At 42.1% G+C, this 20,854-nt stretch overlaps 2 protein-coding genes across 4 annotated transcripts; both read left to right on the top strand.

The window, feature by feature from the left end:
• The first annotated feature begins 674 nt into the window (after window positions 1-674).
• LOC104933408 (obg-like ATPase 1) lies at window positions 675-7,180 on the top strand. Its single transcript, XM_019277475.2, has 11 exons — window positions 675-809; window positions 1,099-1,196; window positions 1,283-1,426; window positions 1,924-2,051; window positions 3,011-3,186; window positions 3,293-3,373; window positions 4,137-4,234; window positions 4,340-4,480; window positions 5,123-5,219; window positions 5,565-5,687; window positions 5,810-7,180. The coding sequence occupies exons 2-11, from the start codon at window positions 1,099-1,101 to the stop codon at window positions 5,912-5,914; spliced, it is 1,191 nt and encodes a 396-aa protein (XP_019133020.1). The 5' UTR covers window positions 675-809; the 3' UTR covers window positions 5,915-7,180.
• Window positions 7,181-9,780: 2,600 nt separating this feature from the next.
• Window positions 9,781-16,838, top strand: LOC104933410 (transcription factor Sp3). Of its 3 annotated transcripts, none has more exons than XM_027274878.1 (9): window positions 9,781-10,289; window positions 10,655-10,734; window positions 11,365-11,595; window positions 11,680-12,264; window positions 13,144-13,353; window positions 13,496-13,700; window positions 13,794-13,983; window positions 14,506-14,702; window positions 16,407-16,838. In XM_027274878.1, exons 2-9 carry the CDS (start codon window positions 10,657-10,659, stop codon window positions 16,643-16,645), a joined length of 1,935 nt encoding a protein of 644 aa, XP_027130679.1. In that variant the 5' UTR covers window positions 9,781-10,289; window positions 10,655-10,656; the 3' UTR covers window positions 16,646-16,838. The 3 variants fall into 3 exon arrangements, with proteins under 3 accessions (XP_027130679.1, XP_027130678.1, XP_027130680.1); XM_027274877.1 differs by having other exon boundaries at window positions 10,652-10,734; XM_027274879.1 differs by lacking the exon at window positions 10,655-10,734 and having other exon boundaries at window positions 9,783-10,289.
• Window positions 16,839-20,854: the final 4,016 nt, after the last annotated feature.

The raw sequence follows: 20,854 nt of genomic DNA, 5'->3' as shown, positions 1-20,854 counted from the left end.
AACCCTCATGTCACATCTACATTTCAGGATGTGGTTATTATACACACAGATTAAATGTTATATATAAATATTTCAATATTTATCATCACAGTAACAGTGTTACACACATTAGTAGCTGTAAACACTCAGCATTAGAAAAATACATACGTTGGTTTGGTGCTTACATAAGGAGTAAACATTTATAATCATCACTTTAAAAGTTACTTACGTTGTTTTTTGGTGCCTGTTTGTTTCCCAGATATATTAGTGTGTGTGTGAATGGGTGTATAAGAGACATTAACTTAAAGAACTTTGTAGAAAGGCGCTTTATGAAGTTCAGTCCATTTCCTTGTATTAGTTTACGGGCAGATCTGCCCGAACCAATATGGCGGCGCCGTTTACGTACGATTCAGCGCTCAATGCGGCGTCTATGTATATATGAACACTAGTCTATAAAATGGCGGCCTCTAGCGAGGATTCAACATAGAGGAGTGTGATTCAGCGTACTGAACTGTAAAAATTATTTAAATGTATTAAAGTGTATTCATAAATGTAACAAACTAAAAAAAAAAAAGCTACACGTTTATTAAACTTATTTCAATTAAAATTGAAAATAATTTATAACGTTAAAAATTCAAAATTTTTTATGTCAGTTACTCGTCAGTTGGTACAACGTCTGACGTCACGTTCCAGCTCTTTCTCCCGACCAATCACGGACCCCATCGCGTCAAAACACTTCCGGTGTGCTCTCCAACTTGTCTTTCCACCGGAGCGGCTGGTGTGAGCGGTGAACACCACGTCGACTACAGGCTAAAAAAACACACATAAAGGTACCAAAAACAGCAGCTATAGAGATATATAGCTCCTGATTTTTTTTGTTATGGACAGGAAATACAGATAAAAGTGTCAGTCCTGTCACATATGGTGGCTAACCGGCAGCTGGGAGAGTTTTTTTTTTAGTGAAGCTAACGTTAGCACGCTGTGTTTGAATGACTGGAGCTGCCTGTGCACGTTTTCAGTGCCATGGAGCTGCTGTGTGACAACACCCAGATCTAGCTGGGCTGGGGAGTGTTGATACACATCAATCTGGTAATCAACTTGTTGTAACTCTCTAAACAGATGCCCCCCAAAAAGGTAGAAGCACCCAAACAGCCTCCACTGATTGGAAGATTTGGGACCTCTCTGAAAATTGGAATAGTGGGATTACCTAATGTTGGGTACGTGTGTGTTTTTGTAGATATTTACAAAGTTTGTTATGTGACTGAATGACTGATTGACACTCCTGATTGTCCGCTGGCTGCAGGAAATCCACCTTTTTCAACGTTCTGACCAAAAGCCAAGCGGCTGCAGAGAACTTCCCATTCTGCACGATTGACCCGAATGAGAGCAGGGTACCCGTCCCAGATGACCGCTTTGATTTCCTCTGCCAGTACCACAAACCAGCCAGGTATGACTGACAGATATATATATAGATAGATAGATAGATAGATAGATAGATAGATAGATAGATATACTTTGTTTATCCCAAGCTGGGAAATTACAGTGCAGTACAGTGACGATAGACAACACAAGAAAGAAATATAAAGAACAAACTATACATAAAAAAATATCAAAATAGCAATAGTAAATAAAATATATTGTACAAAAGTATATACAGCAAATTGTCAGTGTTGATTTGGTGCAAAGTAAGAAAGGAGAAATGTGCAGTGACTGTAAATTATGACCTGAGTCTTTAGCTGTTATTATACGGTGTGATCTGTCCCTTCGACAGCGGAGCTGTAGCAGCCTGTGGGAAAAGGTGCTCCGCTGTCTGTCCACTGTTTGTCATTGTCCACGATGGATAACAGTTTATTCAGCGTCCTCCTCTCCACTCACAGTGTCTCCTCGCAGCCTGTTCATCCATGAATTTTTGTCTCGCTGACTCCACGTTTTTGTCTCTTGTAGTAAGGTTCCAGCTTTCCTAAACGTCGTGGACATTGCTGGTCTGGTGAAGGGAGCTCACTCAGGACAGGGACTGGGAAACGCCTTTCTCTCCCACATCAGTGCCTGTGATGGCATCTTCCACATGACTCGTGAGTTGTTGTCACTTCTGCGGCCTGCAGCTGCCCTGTTGTAACAGCTGAGCAGAGTGGACAGGTGTTAGGAGGGCAAGTTAAGCGTCAGTACTACACATCTTAAAGGAGAACAGGGCCTTAGTTATTCTCAGATTTTTTAGATTTTATTTAAAGCCAGGGTAGGTAATGTGTTTTCGTTATAGTTGTTGAAATAGTTTTTACTTTTACAACAGCAATCAAAAAAATCAAATGCTTTGGCAAAAAAAAAAGACAAAAATCTGATATCTGTGTGCACAAGGAGGACTGGCTTTGGAAGGAAGCCTGTTATAAATCTAGCTGTCTCTTACTAGATTCTCCAATGTTACCTACCCTAGCTTTAATAAAAGGTCTTATATAGCTGCCTTTATTTTAATAAGTTGTGCTAAATTCATTATTCAGAGCAATATAAAGTTTATATGGTAACATTTCTGGGTGCACAGAACAAAAATCAGTGTCACCTTTTGAAGTGTGTAGGAGCCAAAACTTGTACATAGTTTGAGTTGTTTATTTGTTTACATTTTCTGGATCGCCATATCTTCCGTTAATTGGCACAGCGGGTGTGGTTGTATGGTTCCACCTTTTTTTTACCTGTACACTTGGTGGGGGAAGTCAGACAAAGAGGTGAGTAGGCGCCAATATTTTGTGTTGACCATATCGTCTTATTACGTATTGTATAGTTTGTTACATTATGCATAATAAACATAATGTGACTGCATCACAGTACAAGCCTACTCAGACTCTTAGCAGCCTTTTTAATGACTACGCTACAAAGTGTGCAGGATTTTGCCTTAGACTTGCGTGGTCATAAACACTGACTCAACTGGATTTTAGGAGTTTTTAATGGTTTAATTAATCTGCAATATAAATGAAAGGCCCTGAGATTTCAACATGTGTGAACTGTAGACTACGGTACATCTGTCAATGCTCATGTCCTTTAGGTGCGTTTGATGATGAGGATATCATCCACGTGGAGGGTAACGTTGACCCAGTGAGGGACATCGAGATCATCCACGAGGAGCTGCGACTAAAGGACGAGGAAATGCTCGCGCCAATCCTTGACAAGCTGGAGAAGACTGCCGTCAGAGGAAGTGACAAAAAACTCAAACCTGAATATGTAAGTTGTCCTGTTTCACATTTGTGTCACTTCTGGGGGGGATAGAGGAAATCATAATCTGCCATCAGCCTGAACACGATATATAACTTGATGCTTCTTGCTTCAGGACATCATGCTGAAAATAAAGAACTGGATAGTGGAGGAGAAGAAACACGTCAGATTTTACCACGACTGGAACGACAAAGAGGTAACGGCATATTTGTGTGTGTTAGGCTGGATTAGAGGAAGGACGCAGTATATTCTCAGTGTAGTTTTAGCCTCTATTTCATCTTCACATGATTGATTTCTTAACTTTTTCCCAATCAATTGTGTTTTTGACGTTTCGCTTGTTTGTTTGTTTTTTAAATGTCCAAATATAAAATTCACATAAAAACGCAGTGATTGGTGTAACTCTGATGGATGGAGTAGTCTAATTGGACATTATGGCATCAATACTCTATGGAACAGGATGCACATTGCCTCATTAGTAGTTAAAATCAAGGAAGATTACAACACAAAAGCACACTTAACATTTAATTTAAAGAGACAGCAGAGCTACGTGTGTAAGGTCTCTACCGCTGGTATTTGAGATACACGTAAAGGTCTCCCTGAAGAGCAGCATTTAAGTGTTTTTTGTGATCTGGTGTGTCTGGATGAATTTCTGTTTCTGTTTCTCCGCCTCATGTGCAGTCACTTGAGAAACAATCTGTTCCAGACGAAGAACCCTGATTTGTTTTGGTTGTTTGGAGGTGATATGTTGACTTTGCTCTTATAATGAGGAGATTTGTATCTTTATTCCTAGAAAATCCATAGAAATGAAGACAGAGAACAATGTATCCAACATAATAAGACAAAGATGAGATAAGCATAATGAGAAACATAAAAATCAATCAATTTAAAGAGTGTCACTGGAGGAATTCAGTGAACTGAGAACTAAACATGATTTGTTCCTTTTTAAATTCTCTCCACAGATTGAGGTGTTAAACAAATACCTGTTCCTAACGTCCAAGCCCATGATCTACCTGGTTAATCTCTCTGAGAAAGATTACATCAGAAAAAAGAACAAGTGGTAGGTCTGGTGCATGGTGCATACATCATTTCATTTTAAGTATGTAGCTACTGTTGAACGCTGAGAATGACGCATCCCCCGCTGCTTGTTTTTTTTTTTTCTCAGGTTGGCGAAAATCAAGGAGTGGGTAGACGCTCATGACCCTGGTGCTCAGGTGATTCCCGTGAGCGGAGCTGTCGAGTCTAAACTGTTTGACATGGAGGAGGAGGAGAGGAACAAGTTCTGCGAGGAAAACAAGACGCAGAGGTGAGGCATGTAAGAATATCGTAAATCAGGTTTAACTGGTTAAACACGTAGGGCTGCACCAAAAATTCATTTGTTAATTATTTTAATAATTTTGGTGGTGACAAATGCTACACTCTGATGCTACGCCCTCCATACTGGCACCATTAGATCTTATGTTACCCACAATAACAGATATTATCATGTATGTTTTATACCGTCTATTCTGCTCCCGGCACTTAGATCCAGCTCTGCATCCCTGTCTACGTCTCCTCACTTTAGCATGGATGTCTGGTCTTTCCACGTAGAGTGTATCCAACAATGTATACAGTGTACCGACTGCTGTTAATACTTTAGAAGAAGTGAAGTATTATAACTTGTAAGGCACAGCTGTATCTAATAATATAAAGGTTGGCTTTATTCCAGTGCGCCATGCCAGTGAGCCATTATTCACAATAGCCGGGCTCTGCCACACCTACATGTCATTATAAATGTTATTAATTACTCCAGTGTTTTTCTGCAGTGCAAAGGGCATTTGGATCAACTGATGCTGAATAATGAAAGAAGTCTTGCACCATTGTTTAGTTCAGTTTAACTCCTCTGCTTGGCTTTAATCCCTGGATGAACATTTTAAAGATTCATTTCCTCCGTGTGTGTGTTTCTTAGTGTTCTGACCAAAATAATAAAGACCGGCTACGCAGCACTGCAGCTGGAATACTTCTTCACAGCGGGACCAGACGAGGTGCGAGCGTGGACCGTCAGGGTAAGTTAACGCTTCTGTGAAGTTCATTTTTATCTGACGTCCTTGAGGATTAACTCTTATTATATACAGAAACATTCTATAAAATGCGTAGGTTGCACTCTTGTGTACATTTGGTCCCTAGGAGCCACCATAGTTGCTTCCCAAATTAATGAATTAATCAATGAATGAAACTGAGCTGCAGAGCATCCATACTCTTTTTTTAGTATCCTCTTCTTCATGATCATGTTTCTGGGCTGACATACTGTGTTAGTATGGGGGGGAGTCGCACTAAATTCTTCAAGGTAGTTTTGAGTGTGTTAATATAATTTCAGTTGTGTTCAAATTTTCTGTTTTTGCTCCCAACAGAAAGGGAGCAAGGCTCCTCAAGCCGCAGGAAAGATCCACACCGACTTTGAGAAAGGCTTCATCATGGCTGAGGTGATGAAGTACACCGACTTCAAAGAGGAGGGCAGCGAGAGTGCAGCCAAGGTCTGTGTTTGCATACAGCCAAATAAGCTTGAATTTCTGCCAGTCTCTATGTTAACACGCCCAGAAACATCATTGAATATAAGTTTGTGTCCTCTTTTCATTTTACTCCGTTTCCCTCGCAGGCTGCTGGGAAATACAGGCAACAAGGGAGGAACTACATCGTGGAGGATGGCGACATTATCTTTTTCAAATTCAACACACCCAACGCGCCTAAAAAGAAGCCGTGAGACCGACACGATCGCTCGAGGACAAGCTCACAATACAGTTTAGTCGGAGGCCCCAAAAGAGCTTACTGCTGTCTGCTGGTTTTCATTCTTCTTTCTTGAATTCAGAGGATCAACTTACGGCCCAGTCGGCCAGAGGTGTGGACCAGAATCTGTTCAGATGATTCTATGTAATAATGTTTCTGTAAAAGAAGAGCTACATTCCTACCTGTAATACTTTGAGCTAATTTTTCCATTCACGCCAGTCAGAACATTTTTCAAAACACTGTATTGTAGCTGTCATGTTCTCAAGGACGAACAGGTATAGCTGAGCTGAGAAATATAAAATTTCTGGTTTTATTGGAAATAACCTGTTGAGAAACTAACAGACTGTCTGTGTGTTTTAATACGCTTCATTTGATCAATTTGTTCACTTTTCTTGAGGCTTTTTGATGATTTAAGCCTCGGTGCACAATTGATTCCACCGAGTAACACCAGCTTGTCTTTCTCTCATTAATTGACAATTACCGCCATGATCACTGCTAATTAATTGGCAAGCTCTCGCATTGTAATTAGCGCTTCATTACAGGCAACTGTGTTTAAATCTGTAAAGCAGCTCCTGTATCCTGAAACACTTGTAAACAGTCAGCGAGAGTAATATAGTTACCTGCTAATCACTGATAATTAAGTGCTCTTAAATTAGTATTAGGTCTATTTTCTCAGTTCCTTTATGTCTGATCTATAATTAAACTTTATTTTTAAGCTTTGCAGTACATTTAAAAATAGCAGTGATGCTACAATACAGTGCGTATGAATGTTTGACTGGTGCTGTGTTCACTAACAAGAGAAAATGAAAGCCATCACTCTGTGTTAAGCTTCAGGCCAGTGCTGTGCTGTATTCTGAGGTGATATTATTCAGAGAGAGCAAAGCCGGCATCCTCTGCCGTGCCTGAATCGATAATGTTATTATGCACACTGCTTTTATTGACCTAGTTTGGGCTGGTAAACAAAAAAAAACTCTTCACATGATGAACTCCACCCTGCAAAACGTGACAATGCTCCGTGGATCATCTGGACTATACTGCTTCTTTCACCTCTCCTCGCTGCCTCCACGGTGTGAATATCTTTTATTTCCAAGAGTACCATAACAATTCCCCTCACTTACTGATCAACATCTTGCCAAATTGTGGACTAAGAAGATAGAAATCCTGTGACCGTTAAGACAGCCAGGATACAATAAATGTCAATCCTCATCAATATGCATGTGTCAATAAAAGGAGATAAACCTGTTGTGTGTTTCTACTTTTTTCTAATGGATCCCAGATGATGATGATAGGCTTTTACAGCGTTCAATCACAATCAAGTTAATACAGAGAGATTTGATATTTAAACTTTTATGAATGGAATCTGTCTTTAAAGGTGTGTAAGATACAGATGAGTCCGCCACGTTGAACCTCTGTGTTCCTACAGTAGCCCACGACAAACCAAACACTGATAGGGTCTTTGGCATTTTTTGAGATTGCATGCTTAGAAGAGGAACGGGATGTGGAGGGGTATTGAGTTAATCTGCAACCTCAGAACTAGATGCCGCTATCTGCTACACACTGGACCTTTAAAGGCGGCCATGAAAGGCCTTATCTGGAGCCAGCGTTTGGTTTGTCTGATGTAGCAACTGTAGAAAGAACATTTAAGTGAATATACACTCATGATTATTATATTCCACATCTGCCATATTCTGGCTAACTATTAAACGCTGAAGTGTTAATACACCTATAAAGTGAGAAGGAAACCAGTTGTAAAGTGATTATAAAGTTTTTATTTTTACCAAACTGATTGAAACTTTTCTGGAGCTTTCATGCAAACCGATGGAGTTACCATGGAAATGTAGACTTTTAACATATCCAAGTTTATGATGTTTGCTTGCTTTATAATTTAAATTATTTTTGGTTGTTGTTCACAGCTTCACGGTTAAGATTAAACTTTTTATATCTCAATTTTTAAACCAAGAAATTAAACATTTGAACGTCTCCATCTGCTGTGTGATATGATCCAAATATAAGAAATATGTAAACATAAAACTACTTTATGAACTTAAACACAGGGGTTCTTTGATTTGTGAATATAATCTGCTGCTGAAGTGAACCTGGATTTATAATTTAACAGGATTGTTTTTGCTTTATTTGGGAATATTGTGGTGAAGTGTAGTGAAGAACTTTGTTTTTAACTGTTTGGTTGTTGTAATGGAGGCAAACTAAATTTTCTGGCAAAAGATTTCCCAATTAACTATTAAACGCTGGACCTTTAAATGAGGCGTTACTACACCTATAAAGTGAGAAGGAAACCAGTTGTAAAATGATTATAAAGTTTTAATTTTTACCAAACTGATTGAAACTTTTCTGGAGCTTTCATGCAAACAGATGGAGTTACCATGGAAGCATAGACTTTTAACATTTCCAAGTTTACTTACAGATTGAAATTTTTTGCTTGCTTTATATTTTAAATTATTTTTTGTTGTTGTTCACAGCTCCGCGGTTAAGATTAAACTTTTTATATCTCAATTTTTTGCAACCAGAACGAAACCTTTGAAGTCTATCTACATCCTGCTGTCTGATATCGATCCAAAAACTATAGAAATATGTAAACCTAAAACTACTTATGAAACTTAAACACAGGGTTCTTTGATTTGTGAAAATCTGCTGTTGGAAGAACCTGCATTTAATTTAACAAGATTTGTTTTGATTTATTTGGGAATATTGTGTTGTGAAAGGGTATTCTGAAAGTTTATAACTGTTGGACCTTTAAATAGTGCTTTATACACCTAAAAGTGAGAAGGAAACCAGTTGTAAGTGATATAAGTTTAATTTTACAAACTGATGAAACTTCTAAGCTTTCATGCAAACAGATGGAGGTTACCATGGAACATAGACTTTTAACATTTCCAGTTTACTTACAGATTGAAAGTTTTTGCTTGCTTTATATTTTAAACTTATTGGTTGGCAGCCCGGTAAGTTAAACTTTGAGACGCCATAACTGCTGGTGATATGACAAGAAAACTACTTTATGAACTTAAACACGGGGGGGTGTTCTTTGATTTGTGAACATCTGCTGTTGAAGGAACCTGCATTATATTTAACAGGATTGTTTGCTTTATTTGGGAATTGTTGGTGAAGGGTATGAAGAACTTTGTTTTTAAACTGTTTGGTTGTTGTAATGGGGGCAAACTAAATTTTCTGGCAAAAGATTTCCCATTAACTATTAAACGCTGGACCTTTAAATGAGGCTGTTATACACCTATACGTGAGAAGGAAACAGTTGTAAAGTGATTATAAAGTTTTAATTTTACCAAACTGATTGAAACTTTTCTCAGCTTTCATGCAAACAGATGGAGTTACCCTGAAACATAGACTTTTAACATTCCAGTTTACGATGTTTTGCTTGCTTTTATTTTAAATTATTTTTGTTGTTGTTCACAGCTTCACGGTTAAGATTAAACTTTTATATCTCAATTTTAAACCAAGAAATTAAACTTTGAACGTCTCCATCTGCTGTGTGATATGATCATATGTAAACTACTTTATGAACTTAAACATGGGGGGGTTCTTTGATTTGTGAACACAATCTGCTGTTGAAGTGAACCTGCATTTATAATTTAACAGGATTGTTTTGCTTTATTTGGGAATATTGTGGTGAAGAACTTTGTTTTTAAAATGTTTGGTTGTTGTAATGGAGGCAAACTAAATAATGGAGGCCAAAAAAAAAAAAAAAAACTTAAAAAACGAACTAGTCTAACGTGTTTGTAGCGTTACGGCGGAAATAAAAACACACTACACCACAACAGCAACAAACATGTAGAAAAGGCGAAACACACTACACCACAACAGCAACAAACATGTAGAAAAGGCGACATAATTTTAGAGTGAAGCGGTGAAATAAAGAGTAAAAACTTCGACACTTTCGTCGTCTTGAGTATCTCAAACAAACTGCATTCCTTCTCTTGTCTCGCTCAACAAACAGGAAACACACGTACTACAAAAAAAAAGGGGGAGAAAAAAAAGAAAAGAAATGATTGACGTGGCCGTTTAGCCACTGACGTGTAGCGAACCCTCGCACGCAACCAATCAGCTTAGAGAAGAAGGGCGGGACGTCCTGTGTAACGTGATGCAAATTCGACGGTCAAGCTTGTTAGTCCCACCTTTTTGTGTTTCCCGCACCGTCAATCAAAAAATAGGAGAAAAAAAAAAAAAATCGACCCGAATTCACCGATCATCAACACTTAGCCCGCCTTTTGATAAAATAATCATGTTTGGAGTTCAGTTGATGAGATAATCCTCCTCGGTTACAACCGCTCGAGCTATGACCGCTACGTAAAAAACGGTTTAAGCGCGCGACTGAAAATCGGGTGAGTTTGTGCGACCTACAAAAGAAGCGGCGCGAGCTGCGTCTGTTGTATCTTTCTGGCTCTCGAGACATGGTGAGCTAACCCGGAGCTAGCTGGCTTAGCCGCGGAGTTGACAAAGTAAACAGTCAAATCACGGAGAGAAGCGGGGCCTCGTATCGCCGCCGCCGCCGAAAGTTGAATTTCTCCCTTCTTTGTTTTTTTTTTTTTTTTTTCTCGTTTGGGACCGGAGAGTTAGGGGATGCTTTGCGGGGTTTTTCTGGCAGGCAGGAGTTGAAGAGTTTCGCTGAGTTCCCCCTCTCTCTCTCTCTCTCTCTCGCTCGCTCTCTCGCTCGCTCTCTCCTCCCTGCCTCTCTTGAAACAAGGAGAAATGGCGTCCGCGGACGTGGACAGCAGTCAAAGCGAGTTTCTGCAACCCGGCGGCGGCGGCGGCGCAGCGGAAACACAGGTATCATCACAACCCCCCTCCGACATTTTCTAGCTCGCCTTTTTTTTTTTCTCTCTTCTTCTTCTCTCTCTCGTATATTTTTGGGTTTTTTTTTTGAGAGCATGCACACGTTTTAAAATTTTTTGATGGCATGGGGTGAAAGCCGTACACTTCCTGTGTTCCCCCCTCAATATAACGGCCACCCACTTTACCCCTGTAAAACCCGCCCATAGTGGGTAGGACACTGAAGTCAGTCACTTGGGTCGGCTCGCTGGAAGATAGCCGGTGTACCTTTTGGGCTTGGAGTATGTCTGGGTGTTAAAACACTGTAGGGAAAGCGTCCATAATCAAAACAGTAGCGTTCAGTTGTGTTGTAATAGCCACCCATCCCCCCACACACCCTGCTCTCTGAGCCTGTTATCTCCACTCCGCGTTGGTGGTTGCATCTCTAGCTTGTGGCTGTTTTTTTTATCGTCTATCCTTTTTGCTCCAGGACACATCCAACATGATCCCACACCTCTGCCTGCGATGTACCCTCACAGTCTCTGGAGCTGATCTCCAAGACAATAAGCCAGCTGCTTCCTTTATGCTATGATGTAATCTACAAGCTGAGATGTTTTAAAGTGTGATCTGTGTGTTTTTTTTTTTTAGACAACAGACATGTCGGCCATTCAGCTGACCGGTTCGGACCGATGGGAGGTGTTAACCCCCGTCTCGACCGGGAAGGAAGACCAGGGAGTTCTCCACATTCCGAACTCTGGGATTGTAACGTCCAACGGGCAGTATGTGCTTCCTATCGGGAGTCTTCCCAGCCAGCCCATCTATGTTACAGCATCTGGGAACGATGCTGCAGCCAATGGCGTGTCGGGCATTCAGTATCAGGTAAAGAAAAGAGACAGAAACATGTTTTTAGATGCAGAAGGTGTTCTGTTCAGGTGATTTAAAACCGTCGCCCACTTCTTCCAGGTCATCCCCCAAATCCAAAATGCAGATGGGACGCTTGCGGGGTTCTCAACACAGGGATTGGATGATGGCACGGGGCAGATCCATCTCCTCCAGGATGCTAGCCAGGGTACCATTGGAATCAGCTGTGCCACAACGACGACCACAGACCTCCTGACTCAGGCGGGGCAGGTACAGTCGATACAAGGCCTGGCTGGGGGGTCGGCGTACACCAGCACAGTACCCGTAGGGCTGCCCGGCAACATAACATTCGTCCCCATAAACAGTTTGGATTTGGAGTCACTAGGGCTGACCGGAGCGCAGACGGTCCCCATCGCAACAGGGGTAACACCCGAAGGTCAGCTGATCATGAGCAGTCAGACTCTAGAGAGTCAGGGTCAGGACGCCGGCGGCAAACAGTCGCTGAGCGACGGCAACCAGGAACTCTACGTGCCAACCACCACCACTTCCTCCTCCAACTCCTCCCATCTCCCGGAGACCATCGACGGCACCGGGGTCCTGACGCAGGCGACCGCCGTGTCTGCGGGTGTGTCGGACCCCTCCTCCTCGGCGAACTACAACTCCCACAACCACCTGCAGCAAATCCAGGTCAGAGTGTGTGTCTTTGACCCCGTGTATGCGTGTCAGGCTTGTATGCTTTAAGGCTGCGGTAATCGGATGGGCCCCAAGAATTTAAGCTCCAAGAAGGAAAATAAATGTTTCTGTCACCCAAAGTTATGTTAATGTTTTTGTGAGATGCTTATTACTTTCTTCTCTTCGGGCTTTTTAAAAATCCTTCAAATAAAAAGTCTCTTGGTCTGCAGTGTGACCATGACTGGTGACGAGTATGGCTCGATGTTGGACCACAATACTTTGTTGGTACTGGCCAAATATGTCTGTAAAGTTTCGGTAATTGTCTGGTCAGATTTGTAGACTTTTTTTCCAACTCTTGTCCGTATGTGTTGACAAGTGTTGTCACTGAAGAAGAAAAAAGGTTTTGTTGAAACAGCCTGACTATAAAAGAAGTATTGTTTTGTTATTGGTGTTTAAAACTCAGATATTGCCCTGGATTTAGATATTTTAAACGATATCCAGAGTTAATTGTGAGTGGTTCAAGTGGACATCGGAGCCAAATAGGGTGGGAACCGCTGCTTCTTGTCACTGCGTGTTTACCCTTTTGTAATTGCACGTTATCCTCGTCGAAGCTTTCAGTGTGTCTCATGTATGTCTAATTTCCCACTATTTATTTGGCTAATGTTTTTCTTGCACATATATTTTACAACTCAAAGTGTTCATGTGATGTCAGTTTGTAAATGTTGTGCAACCAGCTGTGTTTAGAGCTCAACAACCACAAATACATTCCTGGCCTGTGAGAAATGTTCAAGCTTGAGATTTATTAACATAATAAGGCCAACTGTCCCCGTACAAACACGCACGAACGCTGCTCACTCTCTGCCTTTGTGTGTAATTGTGATTTTTATTACGCAGGTCTCATCCTCCAACGCCACCACTATCTCGCAGCCCATCCTGCAGCTGTCTGGGGACGCTCAGGCCCAGGTAGCCCAGGTGGCTCAGGGTCAGGACCTGAACGCAGCAGGACAGACTCTACAGAGCGTGCAGCTGGTCAACCCGGGGACCTTCCTCATCCAGGCCCAAACTGTCACCGCTACCGGACAGATCCAGTGGCAGACTTTCCAGGTAACCTACAAAGGGCGTGCAGGACGTTTCCTCGTGTTTCAAAGCAGCAAAGTGACCTACAGACGTATAACTTCAACAAGCATTTTGTGTTTTTGTGCTGTGAAAGATGTCAGATTAACATCTGTCCTGTCTGTTTCTGCAGGTTCAGGGTGTTCAGTCGCTCCAGGGCCTCCAGCTGCCGCAGGGGCAAGGACAGGCCCAGCAGCTGACCTTAGCCCCTGTTCAGACTCTCCCTCTGGGCCAGACAGGTCAAGTTAGCCTGCCCAACCTCCAGACAGTCACAGTGAACTCTGTAACACAAGCTGGAGTTCAGTACACACAGGGGGATGATGCAAACAGTCCAGCTGGTATGGGACACCTGCACAGTTCTTCATTTTTATGAGCAGCTCTTAAATTTCTCGTGTTAATAAATAAACTTCCCTCTTCGTCGCCTGGTTCAGGCATCCAGATAAAGGAGGAGCCAGACTCTGAAGAGTGGCAGCTGAGCGGGGACTCCACGCTGAACCCAAGCGACCTGAACAACCTGCGTGTTCAGATGGGAGACGAGGACATGGATACGCCGAGCGGGGAGGGAAAGAGGCTCCGCAGAGTAGCCTGCACCTGCCCCAACTGCAAAGAGTCTGGAGGAAGGTGGGCTATTGGAAAAAACACACATTACAGACACCAGGTGGAGGAGGTGGAGGTCTTACTGGCATTCATTAAAATGAAGATAAAAGAATGAACTCAGAAGGAGTAAATGACGTTACCAAACATCATAATTACTATAAAAATAAATGATATTACAGGTTTCTGCAGTTGCAGCCGGTTTTTATATAAACATGGAGTCAGCAAAGTCAGTCAGCTTAAGTGAACAACACCCAGATGTTGCAACAGCTGCACCAAACACTTGACGTCTCAAAACCTCAACGCAGCTTCTCTTTTATCGCTCCGTTATAGTTTGAGCTTGTGTTTAACATGTTCCGTATTCATGTTGTTTTTATATGATGTTCAAAATATTTAGATTTTCATGTTTGCATGCATATTCATGCAAATATAAAAATGCAAATGTTTAGGCTAATCTTTTACCAGTGAGTATCACAGTGTTTAGTGGTGTGAGATTATTCTTGATGTGTGTTTTCTCATTGTGCGTTTCCCCCTCCGGCCGTTTTACAGAGGTTCAGGCATGGGGAAGAAGAAGCAGCACATCTGCCACATCGCCGGCTGCGGGAAGGTTTACGGGAAGACGTCTCATCTCCGAGCTCACCTGCGCTGGCACAGCGGCGAGAGGCCCTTCGTCTGCAACTGGATGTTCTGCGGGAAGAGGTTCACCAGGAGCGACGAGCTGCAAAGACACAGGAGGACGCACACAGGTGAGACGAGCGGCGCTCAAATCGCCTGTTATGACGCAGTTATACCTTCGATGCCCAAGTCTGTTTGTCTGGAGCTAGTTATACGCGGTAAACCAGAAACATGACACCAAAAACAAAGTGTGCACATGTTTCTGTTGTTAGACTTTGTAGATAAAATGTCACAGCTACCAAAATACTCTCACGTGCCTGGTAGAAGTTTGTGTGAGTTCTTTCGGAGTACACATCGCAGAGTGATGAGAGGCGTTCCCACATTCAAAGACTCCCCACGTACAAACGGCTGAGTCCTTCCTGCAGCGTCCTGTGGTCTACGGAGGTTTCCTCTGCTCTGTCGTCTGTCCCTGCTTTTCTGTCCGATCTCACAAGTTGAAAGTTGAGATACGGGCAAAACTGAAGAGTGTTCTGTGATGCTGCACTCTCTGTAGCCTGGTTAGTGGCGTTAGCTCCTCCATACCGTTATTCCTGCTCCCGGTGCTTAGATCCAGCTCTGCATCCTTGCCTTCTTCCCCTCACATCAGCATGCATCATCCATCTCTCCACAGAGAGCAGAACAGCTGTTCTGAAAGAAGAGAGGCCGATGTATCTGTGTAACAAAGAAAAAAAGGCAAACCGTTGATCTCCATAGCTCCTCATCCATGTTTGCACCCAAACAGACGAAGAAAAATCAAAGCTACTGTAACTGGCTGCCGCCCACGTGGCGCCATGGCAACAGAAGTAATCTCTGATGGGGATGTAGTAGTAGTAGTAGTAGTAGTAGTAGTAGTAGTAGTAGTACACAAAATTATCAGTGCAGCTTCACAGCGTCATGTATCAACAGGCATCTTTGATCGGTGTCCCCAAACCTCAAAGATTAACCGGGAAAACAAGAACAGAGGCTGAATCATCATCTTTTCTTTGTTTTGTTACAAGCTGAGTCATCGTTTTCTGTCATTACTCGCTAAGTCATAACTGGGTATTCGCAATATTTCCTAGGAAGCTGTTTGACGAAGCTGTCGATGATTCAATAGTTTGAGATGAATTAAGCCGAAACGTCGTGCACTGTTTGATGCCACGAGATGTTTTTGTTTTGCAATAATTTGGCTGAACAGACCCTTTAATTTTCTGCCTGTAGCCTGAAGCTTTATGAGGCAGATACCGGATTTAAAATCCGGCCTTACCTGACTCAACATGCCACCCAGCTCCTGATACAATCCTCCTGACGGGCCTCCCAGCCTGCACAGTGAAAGCCCGTCAGATGATCCAGAACGTGGCAGCATGCCTCGTCTTCGACCAACCCAACAGGCCAAATGTTACCCCGCTGCTCATCGAGCTCCACCTGTGGCAGCTCGCGTTAAATTCAAATCACTAATGCGGAATACAAAGTAATCTCTGCCTCTGAAAGCCATACAGGCCTCCTCCAGTGATCGACGCCTGGCTCTGCCGCCAGTTTGCTCAGGGCAATCCAAACTCTTCTAGTCTGTTCCCCGTCATCAGGGGCGTCCCTCTCTACCTCCTGAAGATCCAGATCTTCAGAGAGCACCTCCTCTCTGAGCTGGACAACTTCTTGCTGCACTAACACGTCCTTGTCGCACTGTGCCTTGATTTATTTTCCTGTTTTGTGTGTCGCTTCGGATAAAGATAATCGAGTTCATCAGCCTGCGTTGAACGTTGTTTATCAACCGAAGGTTTTCTTTGCTCTGACGTTTCTGTCTCCGTCGTGTCTCGCAGGAGAGAAGAAGTTCGTGTGCACGGAGTGCTCCAAGAGGTTCATGCGGAGCGACCACCTGGCCAAGCACATAAAGACTCACCAGAATAAAAAAGGCGTTCCCTCCACGTCTCCGCCCGGCACCGTCATCACTGCCGACGGCACCACGCTCATCCTCCAAACCGCCACCCACGACCTCGTAGGCAATCAGGAGATCCCTTTACAGCTGGTCACGGTGGCGCCCGGTGAGGTCATGGAATGAGGGGGGGGTGAACGGGGGGCGGTGCTTTTGAGAACTGACCTATCACAGGGACCTCTTGGGCTTTTCTCTTTCCCTCTTACCTTTTTTTTTGTTTTGTTTTGTTTTGTTTTGTTTTTGTTTGTTTTTTTACATATGAATATATACGTAAATATATATGACAAATATATATATTTTAAGTAAGAGTTATCATGACTTTATGTTTGTTTTTTGCAGTCTTTTTATAGGCGGGCAAAAAAAAATAACATTAAAATGTGGTCGCTATGTAAACACACTGACACACACACACACACACACTCACACAAACACACACACACACACAGACAAGGAATATTAACACTCAACCGCGCGACATGAATACTCAACACAATGAAATGCCTTATTTTGTATCATACTCTTGTATAAAATGCTGGAGGTGCATGTGTTTTTTAAGCTTTGCAGATGATGTAACTGTAACGGAGATAAATGTGTTTGTGAAATGATGATGATGATGATGATGATGATGATGATCAGGAGGAGGAGGAGGAGTTCCCGAAAGAGAGAAAAGGAAGTAGTGAATCTCTCTGGAATGATTGAATTTCTTTGTCGCTGGAGAGTTCTGACTAAACCGAGCAGTCTGTTTGAAGCAGCGCTGACGAACCCTGTTGTTGTTGTTGGTATTTTTTTTTTTAAAGGAACAGTCCGACAGTTTTGGACTCATTCGCTCTCTTTGTCGAGTGAAGTTAACGCTCCCGGCTGAGATATAGTCCAGTACATGAGAACTGGTGAAACATCCGAACTAATGTGCTTTATAGGTGGAGGTCCGCGGATAGTAGGCTAGTTGTTTCCACCTGTTTCCAGTCTTTATGCTAAGCTAAAGGTAGAGTGGCGTTAAGTCTTTTTCATCCAATGCCAAATGTCGAACTGTTCCTTTAACAAACCTGCAGCAGCTGTCGCCCCCCAATCACTGACGGCCAATAGGACCGGAGCTGATGTCACTCTGACGTCTTTGAGCCGGCGTTTTCAGCTGGTGGGGTCGGTAGGACGACGGTGCCGCTGTGAAACTTATCCTGAAGTTGGTGTTGATGATGATGATGAGGGGGGAATAAGATGCAAGCCGCTCTTGAGAAAGAGCAACTTCTTCCAGCGTCTGCTCAGTCTGAACAGAATGTCTCATCGCGGGCGCCACAGTGCTCGTCCACTTCAAACACGTCTTTATTTTTCTTTCTTTTTGCATATTTTTCTTTGTAAATTCACGTCGTATCTCAAGTTTTCTGTGTCTCTCTTCTGCCGATCTGGGTGTCGTATTAAAAAAAATGTGATGGTAGATTTAAATAAATAAGTGTAGAGCGGTTACCTCTGAATTCATCCAGGGCTCTTCACCGCTACCGTCGTGGTCGTGGTCGCCAGCTGTACGTGGCTTACAGGAGGAAAACATGCACCAACGTTGCCATGTGAAGAAAACCAAGAAACTGATGCAACAAATCAGCGATCCCTCAAGGGTGTTTTTGTCAGACGACATTCCAGTTGGACACCAGACGATTTGTTTTGCAAGAACGGCTCTGTTGGTAATTCTGGCCAGATGTCACTAAAGTTAAAAACAATCATGCCATTGTTGTTGTTTTTTTTGTTTTGTTTTGTTTTTATTTTGATTAATGTAACCCCCCCCCTTCCTCAGTTTGTCCTCATGTTTGTAGCATTCATTTACATGTATATTATCTTATTTTCACATTGTTTATAGAAGCCATTACTTAGTTAACTGAATTTGTTGTATCAAAACCTTATTTTAAGTGATTTTTTTAAAGAATTGGTGTAAAAATTGAATGTTACCTTTTTGTAAAACCTTTTTTCAAATGGATCACAATAAAAGTCTGAAACCTTCCAGTAACACGTTTTGTGTGTCGAGGACGGCGTTGAGTAAAGAGTACCTGTGAGGTTTTAATTCAAAGTTTGACGTCAGGATCTGTTCATGTGCAGCACAGTGATGGTTCACATTTTCTTTCAGGTTCATGTACCTCAGCAGCCGTATCTGATGAACTTGATGCACATTTATCACCAAATGTTCAGGATGTGTTCGTTTGAATTGATTGATTTTTTTTTTTTTTTTCTATCTTTCAGACAATGAACTTAATATTTAGGTTGATTTGGTGAAGTTTGAATTTGTTGTATCACTTCTATCTTCTAACTTAGACTGTGTATTTATAACTTTTGGCCATTTCAACTAATTATCCGTTACTTTGCGTGCATTCACACAGGATCAGGGTTGCCTGATCCTGTGTGAATGCACGCAGCTTCAACCTTATTTCTACTGATCATCCATTACTTTTGTCCCTGTCAAGGCTTTAATTACTTTCAGCTGTTTACCATTGTCCATTCACAGGTGTGCCAATTCACCTTTTACCTATTTTAACAGTTTTTTGTCAGCTACCTAAGTTATTTCAACCATTTATCGATCACTCTGAGTCGTTTGTCACTTGTAGGTTAGTGCTTGAGAAACTTTTTCAAAGCTTTCATACATTACTTTCAGCTCATTTTAACCATCTGTTACTTTTAGTTTGATTTATTTAAGCATTTATCAACTACTTTGAACTACTTTTTCACGCATTTTAAGTTAACTTTTTCATTCTCTTCCATTATTTTAACTTTTCATCTTTTTTTATCCATTACTTTTCAAGCTTTATTGTACAGAGACAGCTGAAGAGTGACAGGAATGTGGGGAGACTTGCAGCAGGGGGGCTGCAGGTCGGATTCGAACCCTGAACCTTTGTACGTGAGGCAGATGTTCTACCAACTGAGCTCCCCAACATTATCCATTACTTTTAGTATCTATTTTCTATTATCTTCTGACTAGCTATTACAACTCATCTAATACATGCATCTATTCCAACCTTTAATCCATCAGAGCAAAAGGTGACGACACGCCAGGTCACTTCTTTACGGGGGATTTTTATTTAACAAAAATATCAGACAGCCAAAACAGAATGACAATGACAAATCCATGGACGTTACCAAGAAAACAGGAAATCAGATTTTGTTCAGCTCCTCTCGTGATCAATTCCCGAACACATCGGAACATTGGGTGATAATGTGCATCAAGTTCATCAGATACGGCTGCTGGGGTACATGAACCTGAACAGATCCGGACGTCAAACTTTGGATTAAAAACTCTGCAGGTACTCTTTACTCGACGCCGTCCTCGACACACAAAACGGTGTACGGGAAGGTTTCAGACTTTTATTGTGATCCATTTGAAAAAAGGTTTTACAAAAGGTAAACTTCAATTTTTACACCAATCTTTAAAAAAATCACTTAAAATAAGGTTTTGATACAACAAATTCAGTTAACTAAGTAATGGCTTCTATAAACAGGTGAAAATAAGATAATATACATGTAAATGAATGCTACAAACATGAGGACAAACTGAGGAAGGGGGGGGTTACATTAATTAAAATAAAAACAAAACAAAAAAAAAAAACAACAACAATGGCATGATTGTTTTTAACTTTAGTGACATCTGGCCAGAATTACCAACAGAGCCGTTCTTGCAAAACAAATCGTCGGGTGTCCAACTGGAAGTCGTCTGACAAAAACACCCTTGAGGGATCGCTGATTTGTTGCATCAGTTTCTTGGTTTTCTTCACTGGCAACGTGGTGCATGTTTTCCTCCTGTAAGCCACGTACACTGGCGACCACGACCACGACGACGGTAGCGGGTGAAGAGCCTGGATGAATTCAGAGGTAACCGCTCTACACTTATTTATTTAAATCTACCATCACATTTTTTTTTAATACGACACCCAGATCGGCAGAAGAAGACACAGAAAACTTGAGATACGACGGAATTTACAAGAAAAATATGCAAAAAGAAAGAAAAATAAAGAGTGTTTGAAGTGGACGAGCACTGTGCGCCCGCGATGAGACATTCTGTTCAGACTGAGCAGACGCTGGAAGAGTTGCCTTTTCTCAAGAGCGGCTTGCATCTTATTCCCCCCCATCATCATCACAACACCAACTTCAGGATAAGTTTCACAGCGGCACCGTCGTCCTACCGACCCCACCAGCTGAAAACGCGGCTCAAAGACGTCAGAGTGACATCAGCTCCGGTCCTATTGGCCGCAGTGATTGGGGGGCGACAGCTGCTGCAGGTTTGTTAAAGGAACAGTCGACATTTGGCATTGGATGAAAAAGACTTAACGCCACTCTACCTTTAGCTTAGCATAAAGACTGGAAACA

Source organism: Larimichthys crocea, chromosome XXIV, assembly GCF_000972845.2.
Source record: "Larimichthys crocea isolate SSNF chromosome XXIV, L_crocea_2.0, whole genome shotgun sequence".
Lineage (NCBI taxonomy): Eukaryota > Metazoa > Chordata > Actinopteri > Sciaenidae > Larimichthys > Larimichthys crocea.
Note: the sequence above shows the minus strand (reverse complement) of the source record. Positions and strands in the feature narration are given on the sequence as shown.